This window comes from Haliotis rufescens, unplaced genomic scaffold, assembly GCF_023055435.1.
Source record: "Haliotis rufescens isolate VD_foot unplaced genomic scaffold, xgHalRufe1.0.p SCAF_8, whole genome shotgun sequence".
Lineage (NCBI taxonomy): Eukaryota > Metazoa > Mollusca > Gastropoda > Lepetellida > Haliotidae > Haliotis > Haliotis rufescens.
In genome coordinates, this window is record NW_025964372.1 from 31696113 (window position 1) to 31714339 (window position 18227).

General features: G+C 37.7%; 1 protein-coding gene across 3 annotated transcripts in view; it reads left to right on the plus strand.

Moving 5' to 3' along the window:
- Positions 1–15759: 15759 nt before the first annotated feature.
- LOC124145519 (xenotropic and polytropic retrovirus receptor 1-like) overlaps positions 15760–18227 on the plus strand; it is a 48323-nt gene continuing 45855 nt past the window's right edge. The window contains exons 1-2 of one of the 3 annotated variants that reach the window (XM_046515300.2): positions 15760–16035; positions 16338–16479. In XM_046515300.2, coding sequence (XP_046371256.1) covers positions 16411–16479 — 69 coding nt within the window. In that variant the 5' untranslated portion in view covers positions 15760–16035; positions 16338–16410. Of the gene's footprint in view, positions 16036–16177; positions 16480–18227 lie in introns of those variants that run through there. The other 2 variants (XM_046515299.2, XM_048389965.1) reach the window with 2 other exon arrangements.

The window sequence follows — 18227 nt, forward strand, 5'->3', positions numbered from 1 at the left end:
TACTAATCATGTTAATGAGGCATAACTCATCTGACACGAGTCATCTCTGAAACATTATGTTCAAATTTCACGACTGCTTAATGATTTATTTCCCATTTCTATGAAAACAAAATGAGAAAGTAGTCCACTACCTATTCAAAAGACCATCTTAAAGTTCAGCCAAGAAGTCATGACATTTTATTATATCATATGACGACAATGTAATTTAAACCATGGAATTTTGTATGCATTAACCTTCCTCAAAACATGTGCCTCTGAAACATTAAATATGTTTACCATCGATAAAATGTTCATGTAAACAAACACAAAATGCATATATACTAGGGCTGGGACGAGTCCAAATTTACTACCCGGGTACCCACACCCCTATTACCCGACCCTACCCGGGTACCCGCTGTTGGTATCAAGACATAGATACAAAATGTCCAATTGGGAATAGTTTGACAGTAGCCCTAGCAGAATGTATTCAGATACACGTATAAAACGATGTGGTCATGCATACACTGAAGTTGACTAAAGTTTTAGCTTTGTTCAAACATATTTAAGTTTGAAGGAACGTGTTCATAGTCATGAAGAAATGTGAACATTAGAGACTTAAAATTGTCGTGTAACCATTTAGTTATGTAGTGATTTTTTTGTCATGAAACAATATATCACATGACTAACCACGGGTCTGGGTAGTCCTGTGCGTACCCGGGTCCTACCAGTACCCACCTGACCCGGGTACCCGAGTTACCCGTCCAAGCCCTAATATATACACTGCTTAAAAGAAGTTAAAGAACACTGATTTATTTTTTTTCATATGACTCTAGTTATTCTGTCATGGCTGGTGACTATAGTAATATGAAAAGCTATGTTCTTTAACGTCTATTGTGAGTAGTGTATAAATATTTAATAGTCAACAATTATCAAATTGTCAGAAGTTTAGATTGTTTGCTTTCCTCACCCAATAAACTGACACACTATTGATATTCCCTTCCTCGAAGTGATGGTACTGCTACCCCACTGGTCAAATGTATAGAATTTGCCATGCAGAGTTGTGTCCCTTGCCATGCCAGGATAGGCAGGATAAGGGTTAATCCCAAAGAAAACTGTGACATCATGAATGCTATAACTGAAATACTATTTAAAGCAGTGTTAACCCAACTCACTCACTCACTCACTCACTCACTCACTCACTCCTTTATTCGACTTCCTTGGAGAAGTCACCCTAGAGAGATTGGTCAAGTGCAGCAGTACCTGGCTATTTGTTCGTTCATTCATTTATCCGTTTATTTACATGTATATATTTTTCACCACACAGAGATCTATCTGGTATTCCAAACTAAGTGTCCTTGACAGAAATTAAAATTAAAATTTAAATTTTGAAAATATAATAATTCAAAGTCATTTCTTTTTTAAATTCAGGGCTATATTATATTTCATTTAATGCAAAAATGCAAAACTGAAGATTAAAGCCTCTTGTATATTGTTCCTGTTGTCAGAAATGTCACCTGCAAATGCCACAACCTTTGTTACCACTAGTATAACGTAACTTGGCAATCTTTATTCCAATTTGAGTGCTTTTCCTGACAACTGTACTTTCTGACATGAAGCCAAATATCGGCCTCAGAGCATGTCTAGATAATTCCTTGCCACGGTTCACTGGCCGTGATAGTCAAATGTAGCCACAGTCACTGCATCAAGACCAGTAATATTTCCCCTTTTATGGATTTTCTAGGAAAAAGCTCTAAGATGTAGAAAAGACAACAATATGGATAAAAACATCTGACAGGATGGACATGACCAAGAATGAAACACATTAAAACTTTATGAGAAAGAATTAAGTGCATTATCGTTAAATTGCCTGTGACTCTTCTAAAAGAAGGCCTCACTCCATCTAATGTAATTAAATTGTGCATGACATCGCATGCATAACGACTCGCACTGAGTGAACTCACCTTGTATCACCTTCTGATTCCCACAAGTCTCAGATTGACCACATGGGAATATGTTATAAAATTTATGTAATTCCACATCTTACAAGGAAAAAAGTCATTTACCAAGAACTGTATTCATATGAATACTGATTAGATGATATCTTTTCTTAACTGCTAATTCCTTTTTACCAAATTTTACAACAAATATATTCAAAACGAATAAAAAACGAATACACTAGAAATATACTACTCAAAAGAAGTTAAAGAACACCTGATTTTGTTTTTATATGACTCTAGTTAATGTCATTGCAGTAACAGAGTAATTATTAATAATCAGGTGTTCCTTGTGTTCTTTTGAGCATGTTGAGTAGTATATACAATGTTTAATAGTCAGCAATTATCAAATTGTCAGAAGAATAGATTAACTTGTTGCTTTCCTCAGCCATGAAACTGACATAGTACAGATCCTCCCTTCATTATGTGGTGGTACTGCTACCCAACTGGGCAATCCAAAAAGATTGGAGATTCTTTAACTTATTTTTAAGTAATATAGTATGTCTTTCACATGTTGCAACTGAAAAAGGGTATTTAGCAAGAAAAGTATTCATATGTACAATGATGAATCCAAAACATTGGTTTTAACGTCCTATGTACATACAATTTACAATTAAAAAGATGCTCATGTATTTGTTTCCAACACAATAAATAAAATAATCTTGACTGACGAGCGATGCCAGATATTTCCTTCCAGGAGAGCTACAGGCACAAACACCCTACAAATCAAGCACAAACCCATCAATCCAGACTACCTGCTCTTATTGATTACCGATAATCAACAGGATAACACTGCCTGGACAAATTAATTAGGAAATCATGTTGATAGCATATGACTGACATATGATCTATGCCCCCTGTCTGTCAACTTGACATCCGTTCAATCACCAAGGAGGGGACAAGGTAATTGCTCAGATCTCAATTTCCTGAATGCATCACATAGATTAGATAGCTACATCCCCTCGTGGGGAATCCCGGTTAGAACTGATCCCCCAGAAGATGATTTATCCTCATAAATCACAACAGCGATACAGAGGTGAGGTGAAATGGGGTTTAACGTCGCGTCCAAGATTATTGCACTTATATAGCGACGTGCATGCACGTGTATGTGTGTGTGTGTAGCCATGGTCATACTGGTCAACTGAAACATTTACTGTAGTCCTAATCATACTGGTCATACTGGTCAACTGAAACATTTACTGTAGCCCTGGTCATACTGGTCATACTAGTCAACTGAAACATTTACTGCAGTCCTAATCATACTGGTCTTACTTGTCATACTGGTCATACTGGACAACTGAAACATTTACTTAGCCCTGGTCATACTGGTCAACTGAAACATTTACTTAGCCCTGGTCATACTGGACAACTGAAACATATACTGCAGTCTGGTCATACTGGTCAACTGAAACATTTACTTAGCCCTGGTCATACTGGTCAACTGAAACATTTACTTAGCCCTGGTCATACTGGTCAACTGAAACATTTACTTAGCCCTGGTCATACTGGTCAACTGAAACATTTACTTAGCCCTGGTCATATTGGTCAACTGAAACATTTACTTAGCCCTGGTCATACTGGTCAACTGAAACATTTACTGTAGTCTGGTCATACTGGTCATACTGGTCATACTGGTCAACTGAAACATTGTTAACCAATCAAATTACAGCAACCTAATTCTAATGCATAGCATTGTATGATTTGCTTGTCACTGATGGTCAGCGCTCATCTTGCTTTTTAACAACATAAAATAACAAGGCTATTATTGCTAACAGGTTGATGGTAACATACTGAAATATATCCCAGGGATGGAAAAGATTTAACAATCAACTCAATATATTTGATAAATATTCCATGAATGTATTGGCAGGAATGGCTCAAACGGGAAACCAGATCAGATACATGTAAGACAGTTCGGAAATGTCCCTGACCAAAGTCAGATATTTTCAAACCACATCCAATGCCACACGTACACAAGAAAAATATACTACCTATATTCATACAAACAAATTCCATCCATTACCAGTTCAAGTGTCACACCCATAACAACCGCTACCATCATGAAATATTTACAAGCAGTTGAAGGGAAGACAGCACTCAATGCAGATCAATATGTTCATTATCTGTAAACTCCATCCACCCTCTATATATATACACATGATGCTGAGATCCCTCCATGTATGCCAGTCGATTGAAGCAGGTCCTGAGACATGAGTTTCATAGAACACAAACAGAAATTCAACCCATCATTTGTAGAATAGAATAAATCATGAGAGTGTCTGGCACCCGTGGAAAAATGTGGTGTACATTACACTTGTCTGTAGAATCTAGTTTGATGGGTATGACAGGAGGGAATATCAATATACTCTATATATTAATGTATATATATTTACACTGTCTTGATATTTGCATGTTCAAACAAGTCCATATGATAGTCTTCCAGTCTTCTTGAAGGTGCACAGATTCATATGGGCGTTCTCAGGGATTCGGATCCAGGGTGCCATTGTACAAAGCGATCTTAGTGCTAAGGTAATCGTCACTCCCACACCTTAACATAGTCTTATGACAGTTGTAGTGCAGAGCTCCAGATAAGCTTTTGGTGTTGTGGGTATTTTACCCATGCATTTTAAAATCATTGGGTATCAGTAATTCTATCTGGGTATTCAAATTTCTGTTACCCACTAGTTTTTACACATGTGGGTATTTAAGTTAAATATTTAAAAACACTATTCATCTTGTCCCTGCAAACTGGTGTCGTGTGGGTTCAAGAACTTTATAGGACTCAAAAATACCACGATACTTCCACAAGAAAGTGTGATGGCAAATGATCATGATGTAACTGTCATTGTGGAGTTTGGCAAGGTTGACGGAATGCCCGTTTATAATTTCAAAATAAGTTGCTGATTTGCTAATCGAATACGCAGGGTTACTTCACAATATTTTGATGATACACACAAGTTATATTTTTGTAGCGTATCTGTTATGTTCGTTGCGTATTTGATACGCTTGGATTTTATTTTACTGCGTATTTCTGCATTTCTGATGCGTATTTTACACAGAAACGCAGCTTATCTGGAGCTCTGTGTAGTGCTAAGGTTGTTTTCTACAACAGGCCCCAGGTCTACAGCAAATATCAGTAAAATTAACCATTTCAGCATATCATAACAGTCTGTGCCAAAACAAAAACTTTTGAGACTGCTCACCCGAACATGGCTCTTGGCATTATTTCGTGAAGATTTTGTTGTTATTAGTAGACGATTATTAGTTGAGCTTACTAGACCAAACAGATTTTCACTAGACTCAGTTTTCAGACCAGTGGCTAGAGTCGCAGTTTGTTATTACTTACAAATATTTAGCTTTGCAAAAGTGACCTCCAAATTTAAAAAATAAGGACTATAAGATGATCTAGACAAGATAGTGTTTTTCCCCCACTTTTTCTGTCATAGGGCACTAAGATACCAGAAACATCCCTGAGAAGTCATTCTTAATCGACCCGTGAAAATCTGGGTTAAATTAGGTCTTCAGCAACCCATTCTTGCTGTGAAAGGAACCTATGCTTGTCGTAAGACTGGAAAGTAACGGGATTGAGTGGTCAGGCTCGCTGACTTGGTTGATGCATGTCATCGTATCCCAATTGCGTAGATCTATGCTCATGATGTCAATCACTGGATTGTCTGGTTCAGACTCGATTATTTACAGACCGCCATCATATAGCTGGAATATTGCTGAGTGAGGCGTTTTACAACAGATGGAGAGTTATGACCCTTTATGAAATTCATATTGAATCACATAGGGCACAGGAATAACTTTTCCTGTTAAATATGTGTTGTTGTTTGTAGAACACATGAAGACAATAGTTATAAATCGACCAATAACTGATACTTCAAGAACATATTTCCTCATTTCATCTGCATCCATATTTGTTATAACAATAGCTTAGAAAGCTTATATATATCATGATATACCATGTGTGATATATGGATGAGCCTTTCCTAGATTTTCCCAAATAAAGAAAAGTAATATATTCTGTGAAAATATGCTTTTCTAAAATTTTGGTTTGTATTTTCACGATTTTCATTTTACATTATTTCAAGATGTCTTGGGGATCAGAAATATATGCAAGACAACACTTACACGCTTTTCTCTTAAATACTGAAAAAAAATATTTGTGAAACAAGTTAATGTTCTAATCTGCACGACCCACACATAAAACAGGGTCGGAACATTTTAGCGTAATTAGGACAGACTCGATTTTTTCCACTCAAAAATAAATCAAACCTGTCAACATCATAATTTTTTTCCAAATTCTTCTAGCATCTTGGTATGGAGACTAAGAAAACCAATAAAATCAAAACAAGAAATATTTCGATGTAGCCGACTACAGAATGATAAACGGACCAAGGTAGACACAATACATTACAGTATTTGTCAGGTAAACAGCATCCCATATATCCTACCTCAGCACACCAGGAACCAACATCAAACAGCTTAATTAATCTCTCAGACTGAGAGCGGTGATTGATTTGTCAAACTGAGCCCTCCATCACTTGTTGACATGGCTGTTTCATAAACATATCACACGAGCCGAGCCTTCAGGTCCTGTGTACCTTCATTAGACAAATGAGAGTCAGTCTGACCTCCACAACAAACACCACAGAGTAAACATATCTTTTCTCAACATCATTCAGTGGTAAAATATTAAAAGGAAAGAAAAATTTAATTGCATATTGCAATATGTTTATATTTCTACCACTTAAAATTAATCAAAATTGTTTTAAATTTTTTACTCATAAAGTCAGGTTGGAATAAAACTTAGAATTATGCTTCTCATACATAATTCCTTAACTCTACAAAATCCCTTAACTTTTTTACTTCGTTCTATTTCCCTCAGATTTTGTTTATATTTACCAAACAATGGGTCTGCGTGCATGATTACATATCTGCCAAAAACTGGGTTTGTCGGATGGTGAATTATTTTTGGCAAGACCATTGATTCCGATAAGAATATGGTACTTATTGGGAAATAGGCATCAAGATAGGTTATGTTATGTCTGAGGTAATGGGCACTCAACTCTAACTATTTGTCAGTCCCGACAAATTTGATTTGGGTCCTCAAACACCACTTTGTCCGTCTCCTCATTAATATTTATAATGTATGCTGCTCAAAAGAAGTTAAAGAACAACCGACTATCATATTACTATAGTTAATCTGTCATGGCATGACACATTAACTATAGTCATATGAAGTGATTGGGCGTTCCTTAACTTCTTTTGAGTAGTATATGTATCTATTATCAGTTCACGATAACCTTAATACAGAGACAATGTCATACATGGTATCAAGAACAGGCTGTAGAACAAGCCACAAGACGCTGGAGCATATTGGGTATTAAGGACTCTGTATATCTCAGGGGTTTATCTAGTCCCTTTGGCAAGTGTGTGTGTGTGTGTGTGTGTGTGTGTGTGTGTGTGTGTGTGTGTGTGTGTGTGTGTGTGTGTGTGTGTGTGTGTGTGTGTGTGTGTGTGTGTGTGTGTGTGTGTGTGTGTGTGTGTAGGGGGGGGGGATTTTGTTCAAAATTGGGATTTCTTAAAAAGTTCTTATTTTTTTTAAGTTCTGAGGTATTTTAATATTGCACTTGTGTAAAAATAAACAGTAAAACATCTTCCTCTTTTAATTGGTCCTTTTATCAGTGATATACAATTGCCTCTATCGGTTATCTCGACAAAGCCACAATGTAAGTTATAACTTTATTAACATGAATTGGCATATTATGTATTCCAAAATGGGAATTTTTACTGACAATTGCTCTAGATTTGGGGCTGGATATCAATCTCTGGGCAGGCCAAGCTAAACCCCTAAATTCTCCCGAGATGCTATGTACTACTACATGTACAAGGGATTTATCTGGGATTCTAAGCTAAGTGCCAGTGGAGGGGAAATTGGGGAAAAAAACCATTAATGTTTCCAAAATTGGAATTTCTTTGTAAAGTTCCCATATTCTTACATGTAGAGCTATTCTAATATTGCTTTCAACACAAAATAGTCAAACTCTGTCACACTTGTAAATCTATAACATATTATGTTAAATCTTCCAAGAACCTGAATTGGAAAATCTTTTATTCCAACCTGGGATGTTTCCAGTATTTGTTGCAGATAAATTGCTTACAACAATCAAATCCTTCACTTTGTAGTTAGGAAACTTCTGTCCGGATATAATTTAATAATAATCTCTCTCTTATCTTCTGAAACAGGTATCAAAGAATAAATTATCCTTGTGTATTTGGCTTAGGTAAAGCTTTTTACTTAAATTACATTGTAAGTGCATCAGGCATGTTCTAGTTACCTAACATATGTGAATACTTCCTACTTGTAAATTGTGTTGCAATATCAATTAGTTTTCAAAGTGTGAATATGGTATACAATAAACAATACCTTAACAAAATATACATTGATTTTGTAGTCATCTCTTCAGTTTTTATTTTTTTAAATAATAAAACAAACTTGGGTAAAAAATCTTAGTAACTGATAATTCAAGGAAAATTAAACCATGAATCAGGTAAAGTGTTTATAATCGTTTTAAATTCTTTTATTTGACCCTTTTTTTAACAGTTACAAATTTTTAAGGAGTTTTTAACTTATGTTTTAGTGATATTTTAAAATTGAGCATTATTCCACCCAAAATATGTTCTATAGCCTACTTTCCTAAACATATATAAAACAAATATTTATAAAGATTAAACTTTAACCACACCGCCATTAGATTCATCACACGATTAAACGCTCGCTAATTCAATAGCAACCCATCCTCCTGTCATGCAAGCAATTGTTTACGTTTCACACAGGTAAATTACAATTTACAGGTGCGTACAACAGCAGGTGCTTCATACGGCACACCTGTCATGTTTAGAATCAACGCTAATCTAACTTACCACAATGTCACTGACAAAGATGAGGTTCCATTGCTTGTAAAATCCATCGTTCCCCTCACAAGAATCTCTCAACTCATCGCATATTGTTTTACCTAGCAAATAAACAATCCTTGACAAGATCGAATTGTCGCGGGTAGCATGTGCAGTGACCTGTGATGTCAGAGGTCAAACGCACGTTTCCATGACGTCACTATGAATTGATTAGGTAGAGGTTTCGTAAAGAGTAATCATATAAGGAAGAGAAAACATCAAAGCCGTTACACGAATGTGATCGAAAACACTGTGGAGAATGTGTATATCCTAAATTATAAAGTTTTAATAGTTAGGAAAACAGAAAGGCCTTTATATTAAAATTAAAACTATTTCAAACAACGTCCACAGTAACTCTCTCTGAATAGCCGTATTGATTATGGTACCACAGACCCATGTTCGGACCCTGGGGTTGAATTTATCCCCAGCAACCAATGCTGGCCGTGAGAGGCGACTTAATGGCTCGGGTGGTCAGGCTCGGTGATTTGTTTGATTCCATATCTTCGTATCCCAACGGATCATAATATCAATCAATGGTTTGTTTGGTCCAGACTCGATTAATAGGTATGTATGTTTCTTTGAACGTCCTATTTTGTAACAATAAAGTATCAATCCTGTGAAAACTGTCAATAGAGCCAGTGTATCAGGTTTGTCCATTAATAATCACATATATATTGCCTCAATCACGTTAAATATGTAAATACATCAATGCATGTAAATATTTGAAATTAATCATGAAATACTATATCAAAGTAAAAATTGCTGAGTGAAAAGAGGTTTATAGATTAAAAGTTGTTTTTCTATAAAGGTAACTGTTTACCTTACCCTTTAAAAGTACCGTCAGTTGGGGGAAATGAAGACAAAATAAATATAAGAGGGGGACTTTCCTTCCTCTATTAGCCTACTTTGGAAGTTAGCAATATACTTTTCTCAATTTTTAATTTTATCACCCAAAATTGGCTTCCACGGGAAATATCACATCTGTGAGATCAAGCAATATCGTCTAGGAGATATGGCTACAAGGAATTGCATCACAATGCTTTGCAAACCATTGCGGTGTCATCATCGGTTACCATGACGTCACAATCAACTGACATCACTAATCTCTCAGCCACTGACACACAACACACTGGTTATTACTGTTTACAAACTAAAACAGTGGGAAGAATGATTTGACATGGTAAATATAATATCAGCCTTGTGTTGTTTGATATCATATATATCACAACAAGTCGATACAAGATTAAAACTCCTCGTATGTTTAGGTTTAAACAGTTATCAACTTGTGTTGATTTATTCTATTTATTACAATCGGGTGAGATTGTCTTTTTATTCCACGTTTACAGTTGGCGGATCCGTAAACATGCGTTGTCGTGTAAGCCTTGTATATACGTATTTTTATTGCAGAGTATATGCGTGCTCACTGTACTCCGTCTTAACAATAAATAAATGAAACAGAACTGATTCTTGTGTTTTTGTTGAAATAAATATAAATGCTAAGTTCAGTAACGTTAATTAAATAAACGCGCCCCTCATGGCTTATTCTGTCTGCGGTGTTTTATTGTACGATAAACAACGAGCACGAGCCGTTTATTTCTTATGTGAGCTATCAACAATATGTACAGCCACTTTAAATGATGATGAAATGTACATACGTTAACATGCGTTAACAATATTTACCCGTATTTTAATAATGATGACTCCCTAGATAGAATCCGACCTCGGCAATGTCGGACATGTCCATTTAATACACAGGTTGATATTTCCCGAATATTCTCACTATCCTCACGTCGATTACCTGTACCTTTTCTCCCAATGACGATTGTCATATCTTTCCCGCTTTTGGACGCGATCGTTCGGCCATCGCGTTTGTCTGCGTTGCCCAGCTACAGCTATGGGAAACAATTCACTAGACACTCCCCTCTCAAAAACAACGTCGTCGAATTAACGACGTCATCAAGTTGCGAGCGCATGTTCGAATCTCCAGAAATGACGTCATGATAGTACAATGTTTTATCGTGGAATAAACCACACTTCTTTCTTCATTGTTCTTTGCTATTTATCGCATAGCTATCTTATATATGTGGATAGTTGTGGGCTCAATTAATGCATCCGGACAGAATCTCCTTTGTTATTACCCCAGACCCAAAGTTCATGTTCTCTTGGAGCTAACGAGCTGTGCATTCATCCAGATCACTTGGGAGCTGGTTAGAACTACATCTACATGCATAAACTGCCGGACAAGAGAAAGTATACATCCATGTTTGATGGTCGCTAAAAACAAACAAGACATCGTTATTCGGTGATGTATTTGATACGGGTATCAAAGGCGATATTACATGCATCACATCAATGAGTATTTCACTTTGCCAGCGGGACAAGAATTTCTTGACTGGATCAACGAGGAAACGAGCAAAGGCAGCCAACACCCCATCATCCTCAGTCTCCTCCGCATCTTTAAAGTAGTCATAAATTTCACCAGCTCGTCATCGAGCCTCTTCTATTACGTTCTTCATTTCGTCAAGGCAAATATTTGTTCAAGTATCACTTGTCCCCAACTTGTATTTTAATTATTCAAGCTATACTCTGATATTCTGAACAACCGTCTGTCCAAGTGGCTGGAAGAACATGAAATACTTGCTGATGAACAAAATGGCTTCCGTAGGAAAAGAAGTACCCATGAACATTTATATACTCTGTATTCTGTGATTCACAATCGGAAAATTTCAAGACAGTTAACGTTTGTGTGCTACATTGATGCGAAGAAAGCGTTCGACAATGTGACTAGAAACTGTTTGCGGTATAAACGTCAGAAACTTGGCATAAGGGGTATATTTTATGAAGCTATTTATGCATGTGTGATAACACTACAAGTCAGGTCCCAATTAATGGTCTAATTACAGACGAGTTCCAAGTGACCACTGGAGTCCGACAAGGATGTGTGTTATCACCAACTCTTTCCTCAGTTTTCATAAATGACTTGGCTCATGATATTAATAGCTATATATAGTCTTCAATGGGGTGTTAATATTGACACTTGCACGTTAAGTGTTCTCCTTAATGCTGATAACGTAGCTTTCATAGCCCCCGATGAAGATGGCCTCCAACGCATGCTGGACTGTGTGGCCGTAATTATATGGTGCTCCAAATGGCGTCTATTAGTTAACACAACCAAGACAAAGATTGTCCACTACCGACCGAAGTATGTCGAGAGATCTCAGAGAGTGTTCAGTATTGGAGAAGATGTTATTGCTTATAATCACGCATATAAGTACTGGGGACACTCTTTTCAGGAAAACTTAGATCTAAACTATACAGCTAAAGAATTGACAAAGTCTGCTAACAGAGCTCTGGGAATTATTATCAGCAAATTTAAACTGATTGGTGGTATGGCTTATGATGTGTTTAACACTTTGTACAACAACCTTGTCCTTCTTGTCCTTCCTTTCTTACGGATCTGCCGTGTGGGGAATCAGAGAATTCAGATGTATAAACATTGTTTAAAACCGAGCTTGCAGATTTTTCTTGGGAGTAGGATGAAAAACATCAAATATGGCTGTTCGTGGTGAAATGGGCTGGCTGTTGCCATCAACTTTACAGCGGATTGAGATTATCCGATTTTGGAGAAAAGTGTCTATCAGTCAATCATGATTGGTCAGGACTGTGAGTGATTGGTCAACAAGATTCCGTAAATCGTGGACTAACACAGTTATATCCATGTCGACTGAGCTTAATCTCCATACTCTTGATGTATACAGCATTTCTAACAGTCAGTTCGAGCTACTCAAACAGAAAGTTATCATCATTGATTACGGGGGCGGTCGGGTAGCCTAGTGGTTAAAGCGTTCACTCGTCACGCCGAAGACCCGGGTTCGAATCCCGACATGGGTACAATGTGTGAAGCCCATTTCTTGTGTCCCCCGCCGTGATATTGCTGGAATATTGCTAAAAGCGGCGTAAAACCGTACTCACTCACTCACTCACTCATCATTGATTACGAGAAGTGGACAACTGACCTACGGAATGACCTAAGACTTATTAATGGGAACAAGCTACGGACATAGAGGCTCTTTAAATATGGCCTCGACGCTGAACCATACCTCCAGTCGAACTTAATCCGGAATCAACGCAGTACACTAGCGAAGTTACGTTGCGGTACGTTGCCAGAACTTAACCCGGAATCAACGCAGTACACTAGCGAAGTTACGTTGCGGCACGTTGCCACTAGAGACTGAACTAGGTCGTTTCAGACGTCCGCCCACTCCCCTCGAGGAAAGACAGTGTAGATACTGCAACTCTAAAGTAATAGAAGACGTAGTTCACTTTCTGACAAAATGTCTACTCAACTGGATCCACTCTTCCCACAGTTCTCAAACGTCGACCAGTTAATGTTTCTGATGCAGTGCATACCTCTGCAGAAATCCTTAGCCGCGATGGTGTTAGTGATGTTTCAACGCAGAAAGAAAACGCTTATCAGTTGAGCGAGCGATTTATGAAAGACTATATTGTGTACAATATGATACATATCTATTTACATTGAGTGAGTGAGTGAGGTTTTACGCCGCTTTTAGCAATATTCCAGTAATATCACAGCGGGGGACACCAGAAATGGGCTTCACACTTTGTACCTATATCGGGAATCGAACCCCGGTCCTCGGTGTGACGAACATTGACATAAAACAAAACATGTGTCATATAATACTTGAGCAGGTTCGGACAACATACAAGGCCCGGGGAGGTTCGGTTGGTTAGTTTGTTATTTAACGCCACACTCAGCAATATTCCATCTATATGACGGCGGTCTGTAAATAATCGAGTCTGGACCAGACAATCCACAGATTACTATCATGAGCTTCGATCCACGCAATTTGGATCGATGTCAGGCATCAACCAAGTCAGCGAGCCTGACCACCCGATCCCGTTAGTCGCCCCTTACGACACTGCATAGTCGCCTGTTACAGTAAGCATGGGTTGCTGAAGACCTATTCTACCCCGGGTCTTCACGGGTGAGACGTATGGACGAGTCCAGTGTTCAATAATAGAACACATAGTTTCAGTGAGAAACAACAATTAAACAATATGGCTCATATAATGTTAAGCACATTTATTCACATATGTCTTCTTTTACAATGCGACCGCGACCGCGGTCTAGTGGTAGAGCGTCCGCCCGGAGAGCGGAAGGTCCGGAGTTCGATCCCCGGCCGCGTCATACCAAAAGACGTTAAAAGATGGTACTTGTTGTTTCCCTGTCTGGCGCTCGGCATTAAGGGGCTAAAACAAGGACTGGTCGGCTCGGAGTCAGTATACTGTGTCTGAGTGGGATATTCATGTTAAACTGCGGCATGGTATCTCAGTGAGCTAGCACTATAAATCGGCATCAGTCTGGACTAGTACAAGCAGCCACACACACACGTGCATTCACGTCGCTATATAAGTGCAATAATCTTGGACGCGACGTTAACCCAATTTCACCTCACCTCACCTCTTTTACAATGCATTCTTAGAGTCTCGGCTATCAAGTGGAGGCTGCTGCCTTTGGATTTCAACTTGTTTATCCTTTTAATGCGACCTTCCGGCTCCGTTGTTGGCGTTGAAGCTGTTTGAGCTGGACCTTCGGAGGGTGGGTTTGAACTTGAACCCTTTATCTATAAAGCCGAGGTTTGGTCCGCTGTGAGGGTTTGGGTGAGTTTTAATTGGGTTTAACGTCACGTCCAACATTATTGCACTTATATAATGACGTGCATGCATGTGTTTATGTCTGCTTGTACTAGTCCGGACTAAAGCCGATTTGATAGTGCTAACCCACTGATATTCCATGCCGCAGTTTAACATGAATACCCCACTCAGAGTGAATCCTGACTACGAGTCGACCAGTTCTTGTTTTAGCCCTACATGCTGAGCGCCAGGCAGGGTAACAACAAGTGCCATGTTTTAACGTGTTTTGGTTTGACGCGTGCGAATCGTAACCAACTGAGCGGGGTATCGGTGCTTGCCGAGTATAACCTGAATACAGTTTTACTCATTATTTACCACATAGCGTACAGAATAAAAGTATAAGATGTTATTCAAGCGCTAAAGTGTACAATATCCATCCTGATAGAGGCTTACGAAACAAAATGAAAATTATGACGTATCAAACACCCCAAACATTGAATTGTAGCAGTAGAGTAAAAACATATATACACTACAGTCACTATATATACATTCCAAGCATACCTAGTGCTTATAGAAAACATCAAGCACCTGTCAATGTACATTGTCAGAAAAACTGAAGCATTGAGAAACTTGTTTGTTATATATTTGAGATAAATTAACATATACAGGGTAAGACAATATTCAGATCCAATAATTGATTTACACTACAGTTATTTCATTAAATATTTTTAAAAAGCTTGCGTTCTTTGCTGTGCTGTATTACGAGTTTTGTTGACCTGGTTCTCGGCTGTGAATCCGCGGTTGATTCCTTGTCTAGTCTCCGGTGCCAATCAACACATCAATTAGAATTAATCAGTGAACACACTAAGCCAATTAGCACCATTAGTACGCAGTTAAATGAATAGAATTCATTAGCGGTCCATCTGGTGATTTTTCACGACATGCAATGCAATACTTTTTTCCACAAACTATAGAAAATTCTCAAAGCCAAACCGCCAAACTATGTCCCGATATTTGACAATGCACGCGTAATAACAGATACATCCATTGCCTATTTGATACGCAATTTAGTACTTAATATGATAGAAATGAATTCTAAGGTGTTCTTGATGAGCCGTTCAATCTAAACAATTAACGTTCAGAAGACTCCTATATTACAAATGTTTAAAGTAAATAGTCGGTAGCATAATAGTATTTTATGAATTATGACGTCATAAACAGCAAATAACAGTGACGTATTTCACAACTTCCGCTCTTCAGCAGAGGTGTTTGTGTTATTTTGAGTCAAAGTTCAACATGAATCTCCCCTAATGAGTGTTATTGTGGAACAGTTACGATATTTTCCCGATTGTCAATTGTTATCACCTCATTTACCAACGCAACATGCTAATCACACCCAAGAATATGTGTGGCAGCGAAGTCTAAAATCAAAGCGTGATCTGACAAGGTAAATAATTTTATACGATAGGCCTATATGATAACTGAGAGTGAGACATGACCAGCGTGTTTTCCAATCTCCGCTATTGCGCTACACTCGATATATTTATAGAAGCCAAACAATTGAGCTGTAAATAGCTCATCACGCGTGTTACACTACATCAACACGCTGCACCGCTTGCCGTTGTCTTATCTGCCTTACTGTTTTCTGGTTAATGTCAAACTGATAATGCAATTCTCAATCACAGTTTCAGAGATGTGTGTTCATACATATCTTCCGACTTTGATGTTGTGCAAAACATCCAATTTCAGGTAGAACATGGATATAGGATAACACAACGGACTTCAGCTACATTGACTCTGGACTAAACAGCAAGGAGACAGGATGAAGTTTGCAGAGCATTTGGGGGCTCATATCACCCCAGAATGGCGGAAACAGTATATTCAGTATGAAGTAAGTTTGGGGCTTATTCAAAGTGAATAATCTGTTTTTTTTCAGATTTTTTAATTTTTTTGGGGGATGGCAGCTGATTTGGATTGTATTATATAAACCATACATTTTAGTATTGATTTATTGCAATGTGAAGTGTCGCAATATGTATCGCAATGCTAATTGACCAGTATTGATATTTGGCAATAGTACACACAGCTCCTTATATTCCCTGTGTTTTATTGAAGTTATTCCAGCTTTTGCCTAAAGTGAGACCTACGCCAATTACAAATCTCCAACATGTCCAGCGTTAGAAATTGGCACTAGTCCTGTAGTCCTTGCCAGGGTTAGAAACTAACAGTTTTTGTCCAATAGTCCTTATAATGATAACATATAGCAAAACCCTTAAAATGGGCCAATTTCTACTAGTCCTTAGGATACCTTTTATTAGGCAGTTTGGTAAGGACTACAGGACTAGTGCCAATTTCTAACGCTGCTTGCCAAACTGCCCAACAGTAAAGATATCATAAGGACTAGTAGATATTTGCCATTTTTAGCATGTTTAGGGGTTTTGCTATATGTTATCATTATAAGGACTAGTGGACTTAAACTGTTTGTTTCTAAGGCTGATGTCATCTGCTGTTAATGTGTTTGCCCTCGTGAAGTTACGGATTAGAATCAGTCTTCAGCATGTTCAGAAACCCATGCTTGTCGTAAGAGCTGTCTATCTGGATCTGATGTCAGGCTCACTGATTTGGTTGATGCATGCCATCAAATTACTACTGTGTAGATTGATGATCATGATGTCAATAACTGGCTTGTCTGGGCCTGACTTGATTATTTATAGCCCCCCTCATTTTGTAGTTTGATGTGATTTTAAGGACATTTTTGTTTGGCAATTTTATCTCAGTCTTTATCAGTGATCTTCACTTTTTGCAATACATGTGATATACATGTTTATTATTCATCATGTTAATACACAAACCTACAACTGAATATTGGTGTTACTTATGTTGAGCCTGATGTTGAAAGATCATTTTTGATCCATTGATCCTTTGTCCCAGTGTATCTGAGAGAATGTGAGGCCAGCAAATAGTCCAAAGCTCTGCGATTCTCTCGAAAGAGTTGTGTCCCTTAGTCATGCCAGGATCCCAGATTTGCTCTGCTTATGATCCTTGGTTTGCAGCATTCAAACTTCTTGTAACCTCAATAACTTAATGTTATGACAGGACATTCACTTAGCTAGGCTGACAAACACACAAGCTGACTATGCTTTGGTTGATTTTTATGAAGATTTAAGATCACCATGGTTCAAACATGATAAAAAGGCTATCATCATCATGATCATAGAAAAAAGAAATATATTAAGTTTATGAACATCTGTGAGTGTTAAATTATTTGTAACCACTTTTATATGAAAAAAACAAATTACAACCTCTTTTGATTTGTTGAAATATGTCATAAAGTGCAATCACTTGCTTTGATACATTAATTTGGATTTATTTAAAATGTATTAATAATTAGAATGGTAAAACTCTCCTGTCAAAGCTGAGGCAAACATGAGTGAATAACATTTGATTGCATTCAGAACATGGCAATAACAGTGAATACTGAATCAATCAATGTGTTATTTTTAACCTATGGCTGACCACTCCCAGCTACAATCAATTCACTAAACATCTTATATCATCTTATATATGCTGGATTAGTTGATGTTTTGCTTGTTTTCTCTGTGACATCTATTCTTGTATATTGGACCCATCAGCTGACTC